The 23,432-nt window shown below is 39.3% G+C and overlaps 1 protein-coding gene across 2 annotated transcripts in view; it reads left to right on the plus strand.

The window, feature by feature from the left end:
* ptpn5 (protein tyrosine phosphatase non-receptor type 5) overlaps nt 1-23,432 on the plus strand; it is a 54,110-nt gene that overhangs the window by 18,300 nt on the left and 12,378 nt on the right. For both annotated transcript variants that reach the window (XR_006924581.1, XM_046840693.1), the window contains exons 6-11: nt 446-632; nt 4,071-4,155; nt 13,219-13,298; nt 18,174-18,311; nt 18,631-18,741; nt 19,618-19,778. Coding sequence is in view for 1 of the 2 variants with exons in the window: in XM_046840693.1 (XP_046696649.1) it covers nt 446-632; nt 4,071-4,155; nt 13,219-13,298; nt 18,174-18,311; nt 18,631-18,741; nt 19,618-19,778 (762 nt within the window). In the remaining variant the exon portion in view is untranslated. The remainder of the gene's footprint in view (nt 1-445; nt 633-4,070; nt 4,156-13,218; nt 13,299-18,173; nt 18,312-18,630; nt 18,742-19,617; nt 19,779-23,432) is intronic.

The following is a 23,432-nucleotide window of genomic DNA, read 5'->3' on the forward strand; positions in this document are numbered from 1 at the left end:
GCTGTACAGCATCTAGGGGAAGTTCATTCCACCACCAATGAATTTAACTGTTGACTTTCTGTTTTATTAGTTTGTTGGCAAAAATTGCAAGTAAAGCTGTAAAAGTATTTTTCATATAGGTTTTAATTTCAGGCTGTACAACAAATTAGGAAACTATTTTAAAAGTGTATGATGCTTTTCTGCAGGCACAAATCACTGAAATATAAAATTGCTTGTTGTTCATATAGTTTGTAATAAACGCTTAAAGGAATGTGTTTTTTTAAATGTAGGACTTAAATAGTAATCATCTAGGTCTGCTTAATGAATGTTGTTTTTCTTTCAGGAGAGAATTTTTTATATCATTTCTTTATTTAGTTAGATTTTTTAAAGTTAATTAGGGCAAATTTTTTCCATGACTATATAGCTCCAGGGTAATGGATCTTATTTGAATCTTGTGTCACTGCAGGAGAGGTTCAAATGTTTCTCTGACTTTGGACATGTGCACACATGGCACTACAGAGCCATATGGGATGCTGCTGTCTCCTCGAGACCAGAGTACACAAGAGTACCTGGAAAATGCATCTAACCCCCTCACACCAGAACAGCTACATAGACATGCTCTGGATGATGCAGCTCTACAAACTGAGTTCTATGTAAGATTGATTTGAATATATTTATAACCACCTACAGACGCACTCAACACATGTACACTCAAGTCCATAGGTTTTAATGAATAAAGAAGCTTGGGCACTCTATGTAGAAAGAGTGAATTGTTACAAAGCCAATAAAAAGGCTACCAGAAATAAAATACATGGGAAGCTGAACATATTACTGATGTGGTTGGGGAAGGGAACTGACATAATCAACTAAGATGGGAAGCATATATTTGTGTATGTAAAGGTTACTAAAACTATGATTGAACAGTCATATGTATATTTACTATTCTCACATCCCATTAATGTATCTTACTAGCAATGTTGTAAAGAAGAATAAGCTAAAAAAAAAATCCAAAATTATTCAAAGTTTTTGGGTTGTTGGTGAGGACCTCACAATTGTTATTTAGGTCCTTATAAATAATAGCATAGCATAAAAAAAGGGTGCATTTTCTTTTCCCCCTGACTGTATGCTATGGTCTTTAGTTATCAGATCTCAACCCAGCTGAAGACTAACGCAATATTTCGGACCAAAATTTTGCACACAACCTCTATCATTCCAACAACACAGTTCCAAAGAATCTATACCAGTGCACATTGAAGCTTTCCTGGCAGGTCGTTAGGGGATGTCTCAGCTCTAGATAGTTGAGTTGCCGCAGCACAATTTAATTAAACTTACAAACTAAACTTACAAATTACATTTAATTAGATTCACACCATTGCAATGCCTTTGTGACACAAATAGCTAAATAAAGTGGCATATTAAAGTGGTGGGCCACAATAAGCTGCTAGAAAGTATAAATACTTTTAAACTGGTCTAAATAATAATCAGTGCATAAATAATAATTTTCTGGTTCCCTTCCTGGAATTTTACAGCCGAGCGCACGCTAAGTCGGCTCACGAGGGTTCTTGATGTCCATGCTATCGCTCCGCTCCCCGTGGGCACTCTTTGAGAAAAGTACCCTCATTCTTCGTGGTTCTGGCCCTGCTCTCACTGAGGCAGAGCGGCGTGCCAGTTCTTGGGTTTCGCAGATGGACCTCGCAGAGGGTTTCGAGATGGGCTTGTCCCTTTCTCCAACCTCACCTGCCTGGTCCAGTGCCCGTTCACAGGCTTCAGAAGCATGCCTTTTGGCGGTTTCTTCCCCCTGCAACAAGAGCATGCAGCTCTGCCTCTCTTCCTCAGAGGAGGGAGGGGGGCAGCACTGTGCACACCCGAAATAGAGGAGCCCAAGGAGGTTGTGGCATGTGCCGTTGAGAAGCTGGATCTAACTTGGCCAGCCCCTCTGTCCAGCAAGTTCAACGAGCACACGGAGGTGTTCAGGTCCTTTCTCAGCTCATCCCTTTAGCCCCAATGCGTCGTTATATTCTAACGTCATGGGGAGAAAATAGTACGGTTATGGAGCGATGCCCCAGGTTGAAGAGACAGTAGCGAGCTATCTCTGCCTGGGTGTTGCTTCCTCATTAAAGACCCCGACATTACCTACCAAGCCTAATTACGTCGATGCTGGTGGGTAAGGCATATGCCCCGGGAGACACACAAACGGCCAGACACGGATCGTGTCACCTTAGAAATATTGCTAAAATGTGAAATATGGTGTCGTTACAAAATGCAGAAAAACTAGTTCATGATTTCTGAGGATGGATTTGGACTATAGTTAATGTCAAAAGTCTGCAGTCTCACATGAGCCTCAAAGGAGAGACTTGGGTCAATAATCACACCAAGGTCTTTGACTGCTGTACACACTGAGACAGAAACACTATTTAGAGATGCTACATAATCGGAAAGTTTACATTTAGCTGCATCTGGTCCTAGTAAAAGTACTTCCATCTTATCCAAGTTGAGCAGAAGGAAGTTATCAAGCATCCACTGTCAAATGTCCTTTACACACTCCTCAACATTGTTAAGCTGATCTTTCTCATCTGGCTTTGCTGAAATATACAGCTGTGTATCATCAGCATAGCAATGGATTTCTCCCTCACTCCCCCAGCCCCCTTGGGCTGAATGCCATGGCCGAGGGCTAAACCTGTATGCATTCCCCCCCGGTCGTGCTGCTTCCGGGATTAATAATTCACCCCAGACCATTTTCTATTCCAGTGCTACCTTCACGAGGAGGTCTTATGCCACGAGATGGCATCTGTTCTCGGTGTGGTGTACTAAGCACCAATTGGACCCAGTTCACCACCTGGTTGGTTCAGTGCTGGAGTACCTTTAGGAACAGTTTGCAAAATGGTGGGCTCCTTCCACCCTCAAAGTATATGCATCTGCCGTTTCAGCATATCATGTCCCCGTGGCACTGGGCAGAGACCCGCTGGTGATGCGAACCTGAGTGGGACCTGGCCCTTGTGCAGTCAATACTGTTTCTTTTCTGGCTATCTGCTCTCTTTCACTCCAGGCCTGGCCAGTGCCTTCTTGCACCCTAGAGCGGGTTACATCCCCGGGTTACATCCTTCCAGGCATTATATCCTCCTCCTTTTCAGGCCCCAGACCAGAAGAAGCTAAACCGGCTGTCTCCGGTGCGAGCACTGGACACTTACGTCCACAGGACAAGTCCTTAGAGGAAGTCAGAACAACTGCTCATCTTCTAAGGCCCCCCGAGCAGAAGCCGGTTCGATAACCTTGACCTCAGTGCCACTTCTGGCTCCTCTGTCCTTCAACCTAGCTGTGCCCATACACACTAGTCAGGGACTGGTCAGTCTGGTGGTATTGGACTCTCGTTCCCAAAGTGTTGCGATGCAGCTCGAGTTCCTGAAAGGGAATGTCTCTAGGTTATGTATGTAACTCTGGTTCCCTGACGGAATGAGATACTCCGTCCCCTTGCCAGTCGGCGTTCCTGCAGTGCTTCCTTCTTACAGAAGCTGACGCCGGCTTCACCCTATGTGCTTTTTATAGCTTCCTGGTCGTGATGTCACCCCGCCAGTGACTCCGGTGATGCCTTTCATTGGACAGATTGCAAAGCGTTGTGACACAGCGTCTCGTTCAATCAGGGAACTAGGGTTACATACGTAACCTACAGACGTTCCCACCAAATACTATGAACAATTAAATAACCTCAGAATACAACAAAAAATATATCCTTTTATTTAGTAACATGTTCAAAAACCTTTGGGAATATAGTTTAAAGTAAATGTTTTCTATAGGAGTTACATCAGCCATCATAGACATTATGGTTCACTCTTCTTTTCATTATTGCTTCAGTTCATTTATGTTTGGGTACATTTGTTTATGCACAGCTCTAAGATCCCACCACAGAGGTTGAAGAGGTTGGACTTTGACATTACCATTTTAACACTTAAATTTAAAATGTTTTACCAGTTAAGAATTTGGATTTATGGTACATTTGAAATCATGGTCTTGCATTTGTAATTTTACTATTAACAATAACATTTCCAAATGTAAATGTCATTGCTACATCAATCCTGTGATTCTGTCTAAAACAGGAGGTACCAATGAACTTTGTGGACCCAAAGGAATATAATATTCCAGGCTTAGTGAGGAAGAACCGCTACAAAACCATCCTGCCAAGTAAGTAGTTATTAAATTTTAAAATTGTAGTAAAATTTCCACGAGGCATTTTTATTTTCATATGATACATTGGGTCACTGCAGGATTAATGCTCCTCCCCCCTCAGTGAGATGCCATCCTCTGGCCAGCTGTTCCCAGAGTTCAGTTGTCTGTGTTAGAACACGTATACAATTTTTTGTGTTTTCGCTGTTTTAATGTGCAGTTTAATTTCTTTTCTCACCTCTTTGTCTGCGTCGCCTGACACTGAAACAGAGCTCAAATGTTGTTTCATTCATTTTAATGTTCTACAAATTATATACACGGTTTAAAGATTATATTAAGTGGGAATTTTGCATGATCTGATACTGTGACAAGAACCCAGGCTCAGAGTTTCTCTTGTGTCTGCCTGGGTTTCCTCTGGGGTTCACCTACTGAAGACATGCAGGTGAAATTGTGTGCACAGTGACTTGCAATTGCTTAGCAGTCCATCGCGCCCATATTCTTGTGTAGTTTCTATTGTTCTTAAGACAGGGTTGGACAAAGATACATCATTATATACAGTGGTGTGAAAAAGTGTTGGCCCCCTTCCTGATTTCTTGGGTTTTTTGCATGTTTGTCACACTTTGTTTCATATAATCAAACTAACTTAAATATTAGTAAAAGAGAACACAAGTGAACACAACTTGCAGTTTTTAACAGAAGGTTTTTGTTATTGAGGGAAAACAAAATCCAAAACTACATGGCCCTGTGTGAAAAGGTGTTTGCCCCCTAAACCGAATAACTGCTTGGGCCGCACTCAGCAGCAACAACTGCAATCAAGCGTTTGTGATAACTTGCACTGAGTCTGTTACAGCACTGTGGAGGAATTTTGGTCCACTCGTCTATGCAGAATTGTTGTAATTCAGCCACATTGGTGGGTTTTCGAGCACAAACCGCCTTTTTAAAGTCATGCCACAGCATCTCAAATGGATTCAGGTCAGGACTTTGACTAGGCCACTCCAAAGTCTTCATTTTGTTTTTCTTCAACCATTTAGTGGTGGAATTGCTGATGTGTTTTGGACCATTGTCCTGCTGCAGAACCCAAGTTCGCTTCGCTTGAGGTCACGAACAGATGGCCAGACATTCTCCTTCAGGATTTTTTGTTAAACAGCAGAATTCATGGTTCCATTTGTCACAGCCAGTCTTCATATATCCGCCATATTTTACTGTTGGTATGATGTTTATTTTCTGAATAGCAGTGATACTTTTACGCCAGATGTAATGGGACACACACCTTCCAAAAATTTTAACTATTGTCTCGTCAGTCCACAAAGTAAAACTTTCTTTCGGCTTCTCCCATTAGGGGGCGCCACAGCGGACCATCCGCATGTTTGATTTGGCACATGTTTTTACGCTGGATGCCTTTCCTAACGCAACCTTCCCCATTTATCCGGGCTTGGGACCGGCACTAAGGCTTGTGCAACCCTAATGGCTGGGGTTGGTTCCCTGACCGGAGATCGAACGCGGGCCGCAGCGGTAAAAGCGCCGCATACTAACCACTAGACCAAAAGTCTTGGGGATCATCAAGATGTTTTCTGGTAAAACTGAGACGAGTCTTTATGTTCTTTTTGCTCAGCAGTGGTTTTGATCTTGGAACTCTGCCATGCAGACCAATTTTGCAGAGTCTATTTCTTATGGTGGAGTCATGAACTCTGACCTTATCTGAGGCAAGTAAGGCCTGCAGTTCTTTGGATGATGTTGTAGGGACTTTTGTGACCTCTTGTATGAGTCGTCGCTGTGCTCTTGGGGTAATTTTGGTCGGCCGGCCACTCCTGGAAAGGTTCTCGACTGTTCCATGTTTTTGCCATTTGTGAATAATGGCTCTCACTGTGGTTCTCTGGACTCCCAAAGCTTTAGAACCAGCTTTATAACCTTTTCCAGACTGACAGATCTTAATTACTTTCTTTCTCATTTGTTTCTAAATTTCTTTGGCTCTTGGTATGCTGTCTAGCTTTTGAGTATCTTTTGGTATAATTCACTTTGTCAGGGAGGTCCTATTTAGGAGATTTCTTGATGGTGAACAGGTGTGGCAGTAATCAGGCCTAGGTGTGGCGAGAGAAATTCAACTCGGGTGTAATAAACCACCGTTTTAACAAACACTTTTTCACACAGAGCCCATGTAGTTTTGGATTTTGTTTTCCCTTAATAATAAAAACCTTCATTTAAAAAGTGCATGTTGTGTTCTCTTTTACAAATATTTAAGTTAGTTTGATGATCTGAAACATTAAAGTGTAAAAAACATGCAAAAAAAAGGAAACCACTGTTTTTATTAAAAACTTTAAGTGTATCACAATAAACTACAAAATTCAGCAGCATTAAAATAAACTATTTTATTTTTATATTTTAAAAACACTTTTACAAGGAAGCATGAAATTTCTTCACAAAACCTCCATCACTCAGTCTGATGTTCTTCTCCACCACACTGACTGATTAAATAAACAATGTTTGATAGCAGCAGCTTTTCTCTGGCGGAGTCACACAATAAATCTGACACATTTAACCAGTTAACAGATCAAATCTTCAATGCAACAACATCCCTGTGATCTCCCACAGGAAGGTCAGTTTTAAAGTGTGAACAGTTTGTGAAAGAATCATTACTGTATCTTAATTTAGTTAATTGGTGTTTGGTATCGAAGAGCTGCTTTACATCAGTAACTTCAACTCAATGACAAACAAGTCATTCATTAGAATACGACTGATAGCACATGCATTCATTAAAACTAGTTTATAACTAATTAATCATTTGATCAATTATCCAATAATAAATATAATAATATATTATGTGTCAGGCAGTAATTCATGCATGGAATGTTAAATTTTGATCCTACTAAACAACTTAATTAAGATACAGTATTTTGATACAAAATATAAAGCAATTTTCATCAACCATCTCATGCAAATTACAAAATCTTATTTTATATTTTAAATTTATATTTGAAATACATGTATCATGAATACTGCCAATTTCTGTCTTAAGGAAATGTGGCAGCTTCTTCTCATGTTCCTCTCTACTGGAAAAGAAATATACTATGGAGCAAATATAGAAATGCTGAATAAATGCTTAATTGAACTCTATTTCTGACGGTTCTTTTTTGTAAGCCATATGTGTTGAGATCAGGATGCTTAAATCATCAATAAACCTTAAAGTGATGTTGGAGCTGTTTTTTATTGTATTCATTCAGTGTGAGTGAGAATCAGTGCGGCATAACTTGGAATTTAACCCTCACAACCTTTAGGATCTATTAGCAAAATGAGATGTCAAATCTTTAAGCTCAGGGTGAGTTTGCAGAATTTCATGTTGTTTTATTATTCACAATGCTCATTCTTTTTCCCCATGCTCACACCCACGCATGCACGCACACACACACACAGACACAATTTGTTTTTAGCTTGGCTTTGTTTATTATATTGTTTGCAAAGCAGGTACAGTTTTGGCCCACTGTGTGGCAATGTTTGTTATTAGTTACTCAGTGGTGGCTGATGGTGACATTATAATGGACCTGTGACTACTTGATTATTTGTAAATCTACAAATTGATTTAATTTTGCAATTAAAAAATAGACTATCTGTGCTGCACATGTGCACAAATGCATCTACTTTCGTCTGAAGTATGTTTAAACAATTTAAAGCAGTTTGGGGTATTTATAACACTAGTTTGCACCCCCAAACCATAACGGAAACAGATCCTTACTAGTGATTATCTTGATATAAATACACATTTTTGGTGAACTAGACGCAAATTCCGCACATATAAATAATGTTTGTGGTACGGATCTAGTGGCTCCAGGAGCTGATAACTCTTAATTGCTTAACAAAGAAACTATCAGGGTTGCCTAATACATCCCAGTCCCAAGGTCTCACTAATGATGATGATAATTATAATATGAATCAGTTTTTTGTTCGTTTTTCAGACAGTCAGTATCTTAATCTGCTTGCTTCTTTCATTAAATACTGCTTAATTATACTCCAGTTGCATCCTGCATTTTGAGTCTTCCTTCCAGTCGCATTCCTGACAAAAATATACGTATATAAAAAAAATGTAAATAATTAAATTAATGCAATACATTTTTTTCATTATATTGATTTGAGTAATCAATTAAATTAGCACAAATTAAGTAAAGTTAAATAAATAGAAAAATTAAATAGTATACATTTGTTAGAGCTCATTTTGGTAATAAAGATGTGTATATACAGTGCTTGTGTTTACATTTATTATTTAATTTTCTAAAGATATGTTCTACTTAACTGTTTTTGGTCTTGTACTGTGGTTCCAGAAAGAATTTGGATGCTGCATTTTGGACTAGAGCTTGTTAATGAATTTACTAGAACAGACAGATAATTCTGGATTACAACCTAGAACCTAGTTGTAAAAAACATGAACAAGTTATTCTGCATCATAGCATTATACTTCTGAAATTTTTGAAGTGAAAGATTCAGCTCAATCATGCCCACACCTGAAATGTTTTTGGCTGAGGTTCTGTTGCAACATTTTCTTTATTTCCCTCATCAGAAGGGAATGCCTGATTCATGAATAATTATTATCTTAATGGGTTTACTTTTATGTGTAAAGTTTTTGACTGAAAGCTGCCTGGACCGAAGGTAGTGTCCCATGATATGGTCTCCCCTTCCCTGTGTGTGAACAAGTTTCCAGAACCTGTACTCTTCTCATCATGGAGGAAAAGCCAGAGGGAACTTTGTTCATGAGACTGTGACCCATCTTAATCTCCCCTTTGAGCTACTTTCTTGGTCCACTGTATTGATCATTGTCTCTTTGTTCCCACATTTGCACCTCATGGCTAGGGTTATCGAGAGCCTGACAATCTACAACTCAACCTGCTCCAGGGCAATACGGCTCCTAAGGTTTTGTCACTCCTATAGCAAGGTGGTATTGAGGAATATATTCAGGAAGCCCTCGAATAAAGTTGCGTAAGGCTTGTCACCTCACCAAGTTCAGCTAGCTTCTTTTTTGTGGGAAAAGGTATGGGCAGCTTTTGGACATGCATCAACTATCAGGGCCTAAATCAATGCACTTTCATATTACTGACAGCTCCAACTCATTCCCACAGCACTGCACTCCACTTTAAAACACTGACGCTTGCCTGCATAGCCAGAACCGGATGGTATAATTGTCAGAACTTTACCTGTTTCTTGGCCACATTTTAGAATACTGGTTTGGAATTGTTTGCTTTGGTATTTAAAACTGATTCTGAGAAATGCATTTGTGTCCATCTTTTAAAGCTTTATATTACTTGACTAAAATATATTTTAATTGAGACAATGAATCCTATTTTAGAATGGTGCATATAAGAGCGAAATCAATAAAGGAATACTGAAATTACTGGGAAGAACTTGAATTCATTTATAAAAAAGAACCACACAAATTTGCAAGTGCAAAAGATATTAATCTCAAATGGAGATAAGATCTAGAGCAGCGGTCCACAACCATTTTTGCGCCACGGGCCGGTTTAATATCAGACAATATTTTCACAGACACCTATCTGGTTTGGCGGATAAACACAACAAAATAAAATGATACGACCATAAAAACTGATATTTTCTAAATATAATAATAAACATGAATCCACTTGTTGTTGTTTGTTCATTTTGCTCGCTTGGGGGTTTGAATTTAGTGGTAATGTATTATGTGTTAGCGGCCCGGAGCTCCTTTAAGAAGGTAGTGGATGGAGGTAAGTCATGTGACCGAGGCATCATGACATGCATCAGGAGTGAGTCAGATGTGTCACGACAGATCCGGATCTGGTAATTTTCCAAAAATATAACAAAACGGAAATAATGTAAGTTATGTAATCTTTCTGTGTGGCCCGGGACCAATTGACCCACGGCCCGGGGGTTGGGGACAACTGGTCTAGATTGTGCATCATGACAGAGATTGTTACAGGTAGCCATGTGTTGTTTCAGTTCTCTCTGTATTTTTCTACCCACTGCCTGTGCTGATGTACTTTGTATAATAAAAAAAAATAAATAATGAATTTAATGTAATCATTGCATGTTTAACCACTAATAAAATTATATAGGCTCAGAAAAGTCACATTTTGTATTTCAAATCAAATCAAATTTCAAATCAAATTTTTATTTGTCACATACACATACATACAGGGTACGGCATGCAGTGAAATGCTTTTAACGACGGTCCGGCATAAGGGAATAAAATAGGGTAAAAAGGGGAATAAAAATATAAATATAATAACAAAATTTAAGAAAAATATAGTAAGAAAAAGAAGGCAGATAAATAAAGATATAAAGATATCCAAATATATATGTATATATACATACATATACATATATACCTATATATACACATACACAGAAAATGTTTATGGCAGTGTGCAGTTAACCAGTAAACAACAGTAAACAGTAAACAAGTTAGGCATGTTTTTGATTGTCCATAAGTGTCCGTGTGCAGTAAGGTGTGGTGTAAAGTGTCCTTGTGCGGAATGGTGTGGTATAAAAAAAGAATATAAGAAATATGAAATAAATATGAAAAAGAAAATGAAAATATGAAAAGTAAAGTGCACTGTGCTGTGCAAGTCCAGTGTATAATGTGCCGTAGTACGAAAAGTGTGATTGTGCAGGGGAAAAAAGGGTGATGATGGAGAGTGGGCCAGTTTTTAGATCCTGGGTGTTTCCTGGTTTAAACACCGAATGGCCTGCGGGAAGAAGCTCCTCCTCATTCTCTCTGTGTTCGCCTTCAGGGAGCGGAAGCGTTTCCCCGAACGCAACAGAGAAAAGAGTCCATTGTTGGGATGGCTGAGGTCCTTCACAATCTTCCTGGCTCTGGTCCTGCACCGCGTGCTGTAGATGTCCTGCAGGTCAGGGAGCTCGGTGTGGATGGTACGTTCAGCTGAGCGCACCACCCTCTGGAGGGCTCGTCTGTCCTGCATGGTGCTGTTCCCGAACCAGGAAGTGATGCTACCCGTCAGAACGCTCTCAATGGTGCAAGTGTAAAAAGTCTTAAGCACCTGAGAGGGTAGTTTAAAGTCCCTTAAGCGTCTCAGATGGTACAGACGCTGCCGGGCCTTCTTCACCAGGGTGTTGATGTGACAGGACCAAGACAGGTCCTGTGTGATGTGAACACCCAGGTACCGGAAACTGTCCACTCTTTCCACTGGAGTCCCGCAGATGTTTAGCGGTTGGTATGACCGCTCCTGCTTCCTGCTGAAGTCCACGATCAACTCCTTAGTCTTGCTGACGTTCAGGAGAAGGTTGTTCTCCTGGCACCATCTCTCCAGGTTTTAACCTCCTGTAGGTAGGCCGTCTCGTTGTTGTTGGAGATCAGGCCCACCACAACGGTGTCGTCAGCAAACTTGATGATGGTTGTGGAGTTGGAAGTGGCCACACAGTCATATGTGTACAGTGAGTACAGCAGGGGGCTCAGAACACAACCCTGGGGAGCTCCAGTGCTGAGGGTGAGGGTGGATGAGGTGTGTTTTTCCACCCGTACAGCTTGTGGTCTGTCCGTCAGGAAGTTTGAGATCCATTGACACAGCGGCAGGCTGAGTCCCAGGACCTCCAACTTAGAGGTGAGTGTGGAGGGAATTATGGTGTTGAATGCTGAACTGTAGTCCACGAACAACATCTTTGTGTAATTCCCGTTTCTTTGGTCTAGGTGGCTGAGAGTAGTGTGGAGAAGATGTGCAATTGCACCCTCAGTCGAACGGTTCTGACGGTACGCAAACTGTAGTGGGTCCAGTGTGTCCGGTAGTGAGGCAGTGATGAAGTCTCTGACCAGTCTCTCAAAGCACTTCATCACTACTGAGGTCAGAGCTACAGGGCGATAGTCATTTAGGCAGGCGGGCTGGGGTTTCTTCGGGACAGGGACAATAGTGGACTGTTTAAAACATGAGGGGACAACAGACTGTTCCAGAGAGGTTGAATATCTCAGTGAACACCGGTGCTAGCTGGTCAGCGCAGGCTTTCAGAACCCGACCTGTGATTCCATCTGGTCCTGCTGCCTTCCTGGTATTCACTCTCTTGAATGCCCTCCTCACGTCATGCTCGAGATGGTGAATGTGTTTACCTCTCTGGCTCTCTCAGCGTGCATGCTGGTTGTGCCACTAGCGCCGCTAGCGTGGTTAGCTGCAGCCTCGAAACGAGCGTGAAAGGTGTTTAGCTCGTCTGCCAGAGAAGCGTCCGCATTCACCATTCTGGAAGATGGTGTTTTATAGTCTGTTATTGTCCTTAGTCCCTGCCACAGGCTCCTGGAGCCACCTTGTTGGAACTGTGACTCCAGTTTCCTCCCGTAGCGCCGTTTTGCATCCTTCACCGCTCTGCGAACACTGTAAGACGCAGCCTTGTATTCATCCATGTCCCCGGTGGCGAGCCCCGTGTTGTAGGCAGCGGAGCGGGATCTCAGAGCGTCGCGGATGGTTTTATCCACCCACGGCTTCTGGTTGGGAAACGTTCTGATAGTTCTTAATATGTATTATATTATACAACTATAAGTATATTATAATAATTATAATGGATCATATTCAAATGTATATTATAAATATAATTATAATAATCATTATATTTACATTTATTTATATTTATATAGAAATAAATAAAGTTAAATGATACAGGACACTGACAGTTTATACCCTCTCTCACTCTGTCTTCCCTCAACAATCATTGTTCTTTTATACCAATAAATATAACATAGCTACTGTGGTGAAGGTAAAACCCCCTTAGATGGCATAAGGAACTTGGAGAGAAACCAGAGTTGAGGGAACCTCATCCTCATCCGGGTGGCACGGAATGTCCATTTATTACAGATAAATGATCAGAGCAAACTGTAGTCCTGAGTCAGTGTAGCAGACTGTTGACATTAATTACAGTCCAAATCCATCCTCAAAGCTTTTTTTTTTTTTTTTGGCTTTAATTAGGACAGAGCCTTTTAAAGAGATATTTAATATATGTAAAAAGTGATGTACTTTAAAATATACTTTATATCCTTAAATACACAAATTAAATGTTTTATTATTATTATTATTATTATTATTATTATTATTATTATATTCATAACTTCTGACCTCAATGTTTCAGACACACACAGTAGGGTTTGTCTTCAAGGAACAAAGGAGGATGACTTTCTCAGCACATACATCAATGCTAACTACTTGAAGGTAAGTGCTTTTTGATTGCTTGTATTTAAGCTTTCTATCTATACAAGAATAAATATACAACAAAAAATAGTTATAAATATACATATGTATTTAAAACAACACCCACAGTCCAGCCATTATGGATGCACAAGTTGCACTCATGTGCCAAATCAAATATACAGATCATGAATCAGAATTTCATATCGGATCGGTCGAGGCCCGGGTTACCAACAACTACCACAGGTACGGGTTGGTACTTTAAATGTTGGTACTATGACTGGTAAAGGGAGAGAGGGAGCTGATATGATGGAGAGGAGAAAGGTAGAGATGTTGTGTGTTCTGGAGACCAAGTGGAAAGGGAGTAAGAGCAGGAACATTGGAGGTGTTTAAACTGTTCTATCATGGTGTGGATGGAAAGAGAAATGGTGTAGGGGGGATTCTGAAGGAAGAGAACAGGAAAAGCATTTCTGATAGGGTGATGAAGTGAAGCTGGAAGTTGAAGGGATGATGATAAATGTCACCAATGCCTATGCTCCACAAGTGGGTTGTAAGATGGAGGAGAAGGAAAAATTCTGGAGTGAGTTAGATGAAGTGGTAGAAGGTGAACCTAGGAATAAAAGATTAGTGATTGAGGCAGACTTTAATGGGCATGTAGGTGAAGAGAACAGTGTAGGTGATGAGGAGGTGATGGTAGGTATGGCCTTAACCTCTTAGTTGTCAGAGCTGCGCCAGTGTGACCGATATCCAGGTGTTTTCATGTTAAGCAATAGATTAAATATAAAAGGAGAAGAATAACCATGACTAAAGCTCTAAGCTTCAAGCAGCGATTTCAGATCTCTGTTTTTAATGGAAAACGTATAACGAATGTATTTGCTGAATGTGTGTAAGCAGTACACAACAACAACATGCATAAAAAACGTACTACTCACATTATTATTGTAATAACGAGTCACAAACACATCCACTGCTGCTAATCCCGCTTTATCAGGAAAGATAAGGGTCCAGTGAACAACATGCTGTAAAGCATTTCTGCTCCAAACAAACAATAGTGTTGAAATTTAGATGTTTATTCTTCTGTTTCACAGAACTTTGGCTGGTGTTTGTGTTTATATATTTAGAAATAACTTTGACATAAAAAACGACATCTTGCTGGTAAAAATAAATAAATAAATATGGCTGGTAGAATATACAAAACAAACCACACACTAAAAAAACAACAAAAAAAAACAGTTAAAGCCCAGAATCTGAGTCTACACTCTATGACAGGTGTCCAGTTGATGTTTGTTCTGCACCACCTCTCATTTTAAACCTTTTTTCCCAGCCAGTAGCATTATGGAAACGAAATGACTGATGGAAAATGTAGCCAATAAGTGCAGGATTCTAACAATATGTGTGTGAGTCTTAGTTTTATTACTCTTTACAAAATCTTACTGGTCAACCAGGAAGTGATTTAGCTCTCAGTTCTACACAAACAGCTGTTTCCAGCTCGTAATAACTGGTCTTTGTTTACAAAAAAAAAAGGAAACGAAGAAAGAAATGGAAAGTCAAAAAAGTTGTTTTATCTGAGATTTGCACAAAGCAGAGTTGAGCCTATTTTACATCTATAAGTTACAATATATCTCTTTTACAGTTTTATATATATTTTATTGCCCGTTTGTTTATTTAAGAGAAATGCTTAAAAGTAAGAGTGTGTGTGTGTGTGTGTGTGTGTGTGTGTGTGTGTGTGTGTGTGTGTGTGTGTGTGTGTGTTGTTGAGATTGGAATGGTTGCACATCAATATGAATGGTTATGGCTGTAAAACAAGAGCTTGTCTGCTCAATATCAATATCCAAACATGTAGAACAAAAGCCTTTAATGATCAGCAGTTCATTAATATGCAGACTGTATAAATAGAGTATGAATGAACACCTGAGTTTAGCAGGTGGCGCTCAAACAGGAGGAGGGAGAAAAGGATCAGACATAGTCTCAGATAAATGTTTGTAGGAATCTCATCTTTCATGAAAATCTTCATAAAACTCATGAGACATGTGGCTTTTCACCCAGTACTTTTCTGGATTGCTCCAGGACTGATTTCATCATCTATAACTTAATATCTTTTTGAGCAATATCAACTTTGATGATTGACAGTGAAGCTCAAAGTGTCTCCTGTACAAAGATATCTAAACTGTGTATGTAGCACATTTTTAATAGGAACTGTTAACATTTAAATTTAGGGTTAAATGGTTAAAATCTGTGGCAAGAGCTAACAGGTTACCAAGATTCTGGAAGGTGAGAAGATGCCTGAGGAATAGAGAAGGAGTGTGCTGGTACTGATCTTTAAGAATAAGGGAGATGTGCAGACCTGCAGTAACTACAGGGGAATAAAGTTGATCAGTCACACCATGAAGTTATGGGAAAGAGTAGTGGAAGCCAGGCTGAGAGAAGAGGTGACCATCTGTGAGCAACAGTATGGTTTCATGCCAAGGAAGAGCACCACAGACGCATTATTTGCTTTGAGGATGTTGATGGAGAAGTATAGAGAAGGTCAGAAGGAGCTGCATTGTGTGTTTGTGGATTTAGAGAAAGCATACGACAGGGTGCCAAGAGAGGAGTTGTGGTGCTCTTCCTCGGCATGAAATGACATATGGTAATCTCTTCTCTCAGCCTGGCTTCCACTACTCTTTCCCATTACTTTAAGGTGTGACTGATTAACTTTATTAGGTGGCGGTTGGACTGCATCAAGGATCGGCTCTGAGCACTTTCCTGTTTGCAGTGGTGATGGACAGGTTGATGGACAAGGTCAGACAGGAGTCTATGTGGACTATGATGTTTGCGGATGATATTGTGATTTGTGGTGAGAGTAGGGAGCAGGTGGAGAAGAGCCTGGAGAGGTAGAGATATGTGCTGGAGAGAAGGGGAATGAAAGTCAGTAGGAGTAAGACAGAGTACATGTGTGTGAATGAGAGGGAGGGCAGTGGAGGGGTGCGGTTGCAGGGAGAAGAGGTGGAGAAGGTGGAGGAGTTCAGGTACCTGGGGTCAACAGTGCAAAGTAATAGAGAGTGTGTTAGAGAAGTGAAGAAAAGAGTGCAGGCAGGGTGGAGTGAGTGGAGAAGAGTGATAGCAGGAGTGATTTGTGATAGAAGAGTATCTGTGAGAGTGAAAGGGAAAGTTAATAGGTCTGTGGTGAGACCTGAGATGTTGTATGGTTTAGAGACAGTGGCATTGAGTAAAAGACAGGAGGTGGAGCTGGGGTAGCAGAGCTGATGATGTTGAGATGTTCGTTGGGAGTGATGACGATGGACAGGATTAGAAATGAGTTTATTAGAGGGACAGCACATGTTGGACGTTTTGAAGACAAGGTGAGGGAGGTGAGATTGAGATGGTTTGGACATGTGCAGAGGAGGAACATGGGGTATATCAGTAGGAGAATGCTGAGGATGGAGCCACCAGGTAGAAGGAAAAGAGGAAGACCAAGACCAAGTAGGAGGTTTATGGATGTGGTGAGGGAAGACATGCAGGTAGTTGGTGTGAGATGTGTAGGACAGGGGGGAATGGAGACGGATGATTCGCTGTGGCGCCCCCTAATGGGTGAAAACGAAAGAAGAAGAACACATGGAACTCTACCTCTAATTAAATCACATTTTCGTTCCCAATTAAAATGATGCAAATATGGCAATTTTTTCCTTTAAACATCTAGGAAAATCTTGTTTGTTTGTGTGTGTGTGTGTGTGTGTGTGTGTGTGTGTGTGTGTGTGTGTGTGTGTGTGTGTGTTGAAATGTGGTGGGACATGAGAACATTGTCTCTGCCTCCCACATGAACAGTGCAATTGTTGTGTTTTTGAACAGTATTGAGAAAGTGAATAAACTGATCCAGAAAGGAATTGTTATAAATAATGAGTGTGTACTGGTTTCTCCACTCAGTTTTCCTGCAAAAAAGGTGTTTGTCAAATGTCCCTCCTTTTTTAGTGATGAGGCGATTGTGAAAGAGCTGTCTCGGTACGGGCGAACCCTCTCCCCCATGATGAAAATCCCCCTCGGCTGTACGTCCCCACTAGTTAAACACTTGGTGTCTTTTAGGCGGATGGTTTTTATGGTTCTGAATGAAGGTCTTGAAGAACTAAACGTAGGCTTTAAGGTCAGGATCGATGGGTTCGATTACAACATCTTTGTTTCCGCTGATTCAGAAATAAAAAGTTTTAAATGTGGTCAGTTAGGGCATCTTGTCCTTCAGCTAGCACATCGCTAACCAGATCCTACACCACTGGAGGTCCACACTAACAGCAGAGGAGCGTGTTCATCTGAAGGAATTCAGAATTGATGAGAGCCGCTTTACAGAGGATGAACCCTTTCCCCGGCTGGACATCACCCCTGATCTCGACAGGTGTGGAGGTTTCCCTCCTGGAGTGCAGGGGTGAAGAGGAGATGACTTTGGGACAGTGACGGGGAAGCTGCTCTACAGGGCCTGTGTTAAGGTTTTAAATAAATATAATGGGTGGGTGGATGCCCAATAGTTAATATTTTTGGTTTTAATGATGATATTAAACCAGAGTGGAGACAGTGTACAAACCACCGTTAACCAAAAAAGCTGCCCAGTTTTTTTTACACTCCAGTTCAAGGTTGTGTGGTGTTGTGGAGAAGCTCTTTGTTCATTAAAAGAAAGAACCAGAGCTCAGCTAAATAATCACACCAACCCCCATCTTTTAACTGTCATTGTTTTGTTGTATTGATGTCTATTTAATGTTAATTTATTTTATTTCTATATTATCTATTTATCTGATACCTGATACCACCCAGAACATAGGGTTAGGGTTAGGGTTAGGGTTAGATATTTGACTTATGTTAAATAAAGGATTGTAAAAGTCAAAAGTCTCTCTCTTTCCCCCTTTTTTTTCTCTCTTTTCTCTCTTTTTTTTATAGGGCTATGGTGGGCAAGAGAAGGTATACATTGCCACCCAGGGTCCAACTGTAAACACAGTGGGAGATTTCTGGAGGATGATTTGGCAGGAACACTGCCCAATCATTGTCATGATCACCAACATTGAGGAGAAAAATGAGGTCAGCTAGATGCATAAATAGATATACATTCACACCTACTCATAAAAAAGAATGAATGGAAATAAACAGAGACTGTGTAGCTCTGAAACACATTATAAATAAACTTTACTCCATTCACAGGGACAAATAAAAACTGTGCCCACTTTTGGGTGATCTGTGCTTTATGAGTAAAGTTGATGTCTTTTTAGAATACTTTTTTAACATGTGTTACCACACGCTATAAAATAAATATAGGACATATTTACCAAAAGTTAGTACGAGAACATAGCAATTGTGGTATGTGTAGATTAGACTGCAAGTGATTGATTGTGTTTTACAGAAATGCACAGAGTACTGGCCAGAAAACAGTGTGACCTGTGAAGGCATCGAGATCACTGTCAAACAGTTCATCCAGGCTGATGATTACAGTCTGAGGATTTTCACTGTGAAGGTGATTCATTCTCACTTAGACAGCTTTTTCTAGCTAAAGCATGTTTATTCAATAACAATCCAGTAATTTTCTCTAAATTACATGTGTATATATTTATATTGGATTTATATAAATTCAATCAGCAACCTTATTTTGCCAGGCTCTGTATTTGCTATCATTCAACTACCAATTACCTGCTCATCTATATGTGCAAGGCAATTAATTTTACCCACAGCAAAAAATATAAAAAATGAAAATAATACATTTGTTTCTTATTATCCCCTGTATAAAACTTAAACTTGGCACGAAATGTCTAAAGTTCTGTCATTAGAAGAGTCTATGTGATGTATGTATTATAAACACATCGTGTCCATTTTTTTTGCCCTTTACAAAAGAAAATATGTATATAAAAGTTAAAAGTGAAAATGCTAAGAATTATATCTTGAGTTCAAACATAACTTAAACATAAAATAAGTTTTTAAGTGGACACAAACCAGGGTTTTTAAATGACTTGCATTTATTAATTGTTTTAATGAATTGTCAACACCTTTATTTTCACTTATCTTCAGGTCAAGCTTTTGTAAAGAGCTAGGTGAAATGCTATGTTTTTTTGGTAGAATTTTAGACTTTAGATGTTTTAATTGCTAAGTAAATGCTGTGGCTTTGCAAAGATTTCATTCAATTTATTACTGGATTATAAAGTTTGGTTAAAATGTATTATATCAAGCAAGAAATTTATATTTTATTATTGAGATTTTTGAATAAATGTATTCTTTTCAGTTCTTTTGTTTCAGAACATTCCACAAATATAACTTATTTTGCAAACCCCTTTTTTATGTTACGTTAATTTCCTAAATGATAGCATGAAGGCATATTATTTATTATTTCTGTGTGTAGTATGAAGATGAGGAGCGCAGTCTCAGGCACTACTGGTACACATCATGGCCAGATCAGAAAACTCCAGATAAAGCCCCACCTCTTTTACAATTGGTCCAAGAAGTGGAGGAAGCACGAAAACAGGCTCCACCCATTAGTGGCCCTGTCATTGTTCACTGCAGGTACCCTAACATGGAGTTAGTACACAATAGGTATTCAAATAGGTACAGTTTTGCATATTGCTTTCTATACATTCCTATACATAAATGGCTTGTACATTAATTAGTATGTATTTTATTTGCTTTACTTCTTATAATCTGTGGGCAGTTTGCATGAAAAGAAAGGACACACACACACACACACACACACATACACACACACACACACACACACACACACACACACACACACACACACACCACAGTATACCAAAATTGGGCATACATAGAGGAAATTACTTTGAAAATTTTCACCTAATTCTGCACATTTTGTCATCTTTCTTTTTTTTCATCTGTTTCTGTTAACTGGTGCTGTACTTTATATGGTTAAATTTGTTTCCTGTTTGACCAATTTTAAAAAAGGGTTTTTAACCAATCACTTTACAATCACCAAGACAAGTATTACTTGTCTTCTGCACCATTTGGAACTGTTCTTGTGTACTTTTCAAAAATCCAGCCAGATTTTAGAACATAAGAAACCTGCTCTCTCTCCATGGTTCACTATTCTGAGCAGTGGCAGGCTGTGCACTTCACACCTGGGCCTTCAGTGTGCTCCTACCTGGACTAATCCACCACTTCATTTCATCATGACATATATATATATATTTTTATTTATTTTTTTTTTTTATTTATTTTTTTTTGGACTCTTTTTTGGACTTTCTATTAAACTCTATTTGGACTAACAGATCAGCCATAGCATAACAAGATCAGCCATAATCCTAACCCATCCCAACTACCCAATATTGTGCAGTTTCCATTGAGCCAAAACAGTTCTTACTCATCAAGGCCTGGATTCCACAAGGCCTCTGAAAGTGAATGGTATCTGCCACCAAGACATTAGCAGCAGATCTTTAAAGTGCTGTCATTTTCAAAGTGGGCTTTCTATAGACTTGTGCTTGTTTGTTTAGCATGTACGACAAACACTCAATCAGATTGAGATCTAGGGAATGTGATGGCTGAGTCAACACCTTAAACTTTTTTCAATTTCGTTCAACTGTTCCTTAACAGTCGTTGCTGTGTTAGCCTTATCATAACAATGTTTTTAACACACTGCCTTCATCAGCTTGCCTTCAGAAAAAAAAGAACTTGATGATTAGACCAGGCCACATTCGTCAATTGCTCTCTTTTAATAGGTATTATCCATAGCATACCAGGATAAATCCCATGATACCTGCTGTTATGGAAAAGCTTTGACCCAGTTGTCTAAATGTCACATTATTTTCCTTGTCAGATTCATTCCGATTATCATTGTTGTCCTTTTTCAGGCTTCCTTTTCACCTCCTGCCTGATATACCCTACCCATTGACAGATGTCATTGTAATGTAATAATCAATATAATAAAATATAATACAAACAAGCCACATAACCAATGTCATACCACATCCTTTTACACAACATCCTCAAAATACAAAGTTTGTGTATGTCTGTGTCTGTGCTTGTCATTTTTTATTAAAGCAGTTTATTATTAACAACATTTGTAAATATTTTATGTGTGAACAGGTTGCTGTTCACACATTTCAATTTTAAATAAAATGCCTGCTTGGTTAAATAATATATAAAATAATATTTTGTAATATTTTATAAAAATTAAATAGAATAAAACAAATTAATGCAATACACTTTTTAATATATTGATTAAATTGAGTGATCAATTAAATTGCCACAAATTAAATTAATTAAAATGAATGACAAATTTAAAAAAGTATTTGAATAGTTTTACCATTTGGGTAATACAGGTGTATATATAAGTGTGTGTGTGTGTGTGTGTGTGTGTGTGTGTGTGTTTTACATTTAAGATAAAAATGTATAAAGATATGATTTACTCAACTATTGTACTTCTTTCCTTCCATCCTTCATTTATTCACTTCCTCAACATGTGCAATTGTCCGAATTTTCTCCTTTTAAGAGAAATTATTGAAGCTGAACATTTCCTGGTTAGCCACGAAGGCTATGGATTCTTTAGCATTTTCATACTTGTTCAAAACAAAACTCTTTTTTATACCGCTGGCATTGTTGTATATGTTTTCAAGTTTAATTATAATAAAAAAATTGCACAGAAAGTGCGAGCTGGAGTTTAAACAAACTTGCGGTCGGCCACTTAATACGTTCCTGAGGGAACCCAGACTGTAACTATGCTTCGCACGTAAAAAGGATTGCATTTGGTACAAGTATGTTACATATAATGTAAATGAACTGAACTACTGATTATTGGCCACATCACACCCCTTCCGGCTCTGCTTCCGGATAAGTCCATGTTACATTTTCTGTCTTGAAATGTCTATTGTTTTCTTTTACTAAATCACTGATCATCTGTTATCTTACATCACCACTCACCAATACTAATTCAAATAGTATATATACTACAGTGGAACCCGCTTATCTCGCCCTCGGTTACCTCGACAACCCTATTAAGTCGACGTGGAACCGCCAAATTCTCGCTTTGTCTTAGCATTTTTTATCGGTTATGTCGATTCTTTTATGTCGCCGAACCCTGATATCTCGAGCACAAGGGGGAAAAAATTTACCATTTAACGTCGGTTATCTCGGTGGCAGGATCGATAACCGATCCTGCCGGTGTTCATTCAATAGAATGAACACCGGCAGGATTGGGGGGGAATCCGCGATGCGCTTTGGGAAGAAAAGAGCAGCCGTTGAGAGAGTGCCGGTGGGAAGGCTCGTACCGGAATACGTATGAGCGATAACAACGACCGCCGTGAACCAACATATACCAACAATAACGGACAGTGAGAGTGTGGAAGTTTTAAATAGGAGCTGGTGATGATGATAAACGAGCACCATATGTGCACGATTGAAGCCTGGAGCTTCAGAGAAAGCGTCCGAGAAAGCACCTGACACGCTGAAGGGGCGAAGGGGGCGTGGCAGGTGGATTCCTGACAGATAAACATGTACTGTATGTATTTTTATAGCATGCCTTCATCAAACAAATCGCAGCAACACTGTTGTGTAAAAAACCCTTCAAAAACACATGCATGCACATTCTCATTTATTAACGCACATCATGTACATAAAGAAATTTCATGCACGTTAATATACTGCCGCCATTTTGATTTTCGTTTATCTCGATCATCGGTTATCTCGATGCTTTTTGGCGACCCCCTAGGACATCGACATAACCGGGTTCCACTGTATTAAAAAACAAAAAAACAAAAAAACAAAGAAAAAATATTTATATATATATTTGTTTGTACGCACACACACACAACTATAACTACAGCACAGCACCTGGTTCTAGACTAAAAGGCATGACAAATGGAGATTTTGCAACCATTTAAAAACTGTTGTAAGTTATTCTAAAGAAGAATGGCCAAGATCATTTGTAGGTATTTCATATCAAATGTAATTGTATGTAGGGTATTAATTATTGTAGCTTTTGTCCATTGTATTATTGTTCTTCTTGAATTAGATTAGATTAGATTTGATTAGATTAGATTAGATTAGACTTGTTATTGTGCAGAGTACAGGGCAAATGAAATGCAATAATAATACAGTATAGTATTAAACAAACGTGAAGTTAAACACAGAAGGGTCTTATTTGAAAAGTGACCATTATCCTGTGAGACATATTGAGTTTATCTACTTTTATTAATCATTATTTTA

Source organism: Silurus meridionalis, chromosome 26 (assembly GCF_014805685.1).
Source record: "Silurus meridionalis isolate SWU-2019-XX chromosome 26, ASM1480568v1, whole genome shotgun sequence".
NCBI lineage: Eukaryota > Metazoa > Chordata > Actinopteri > Siluriformes > Siluridae > Silurus > Silurus meridionalis.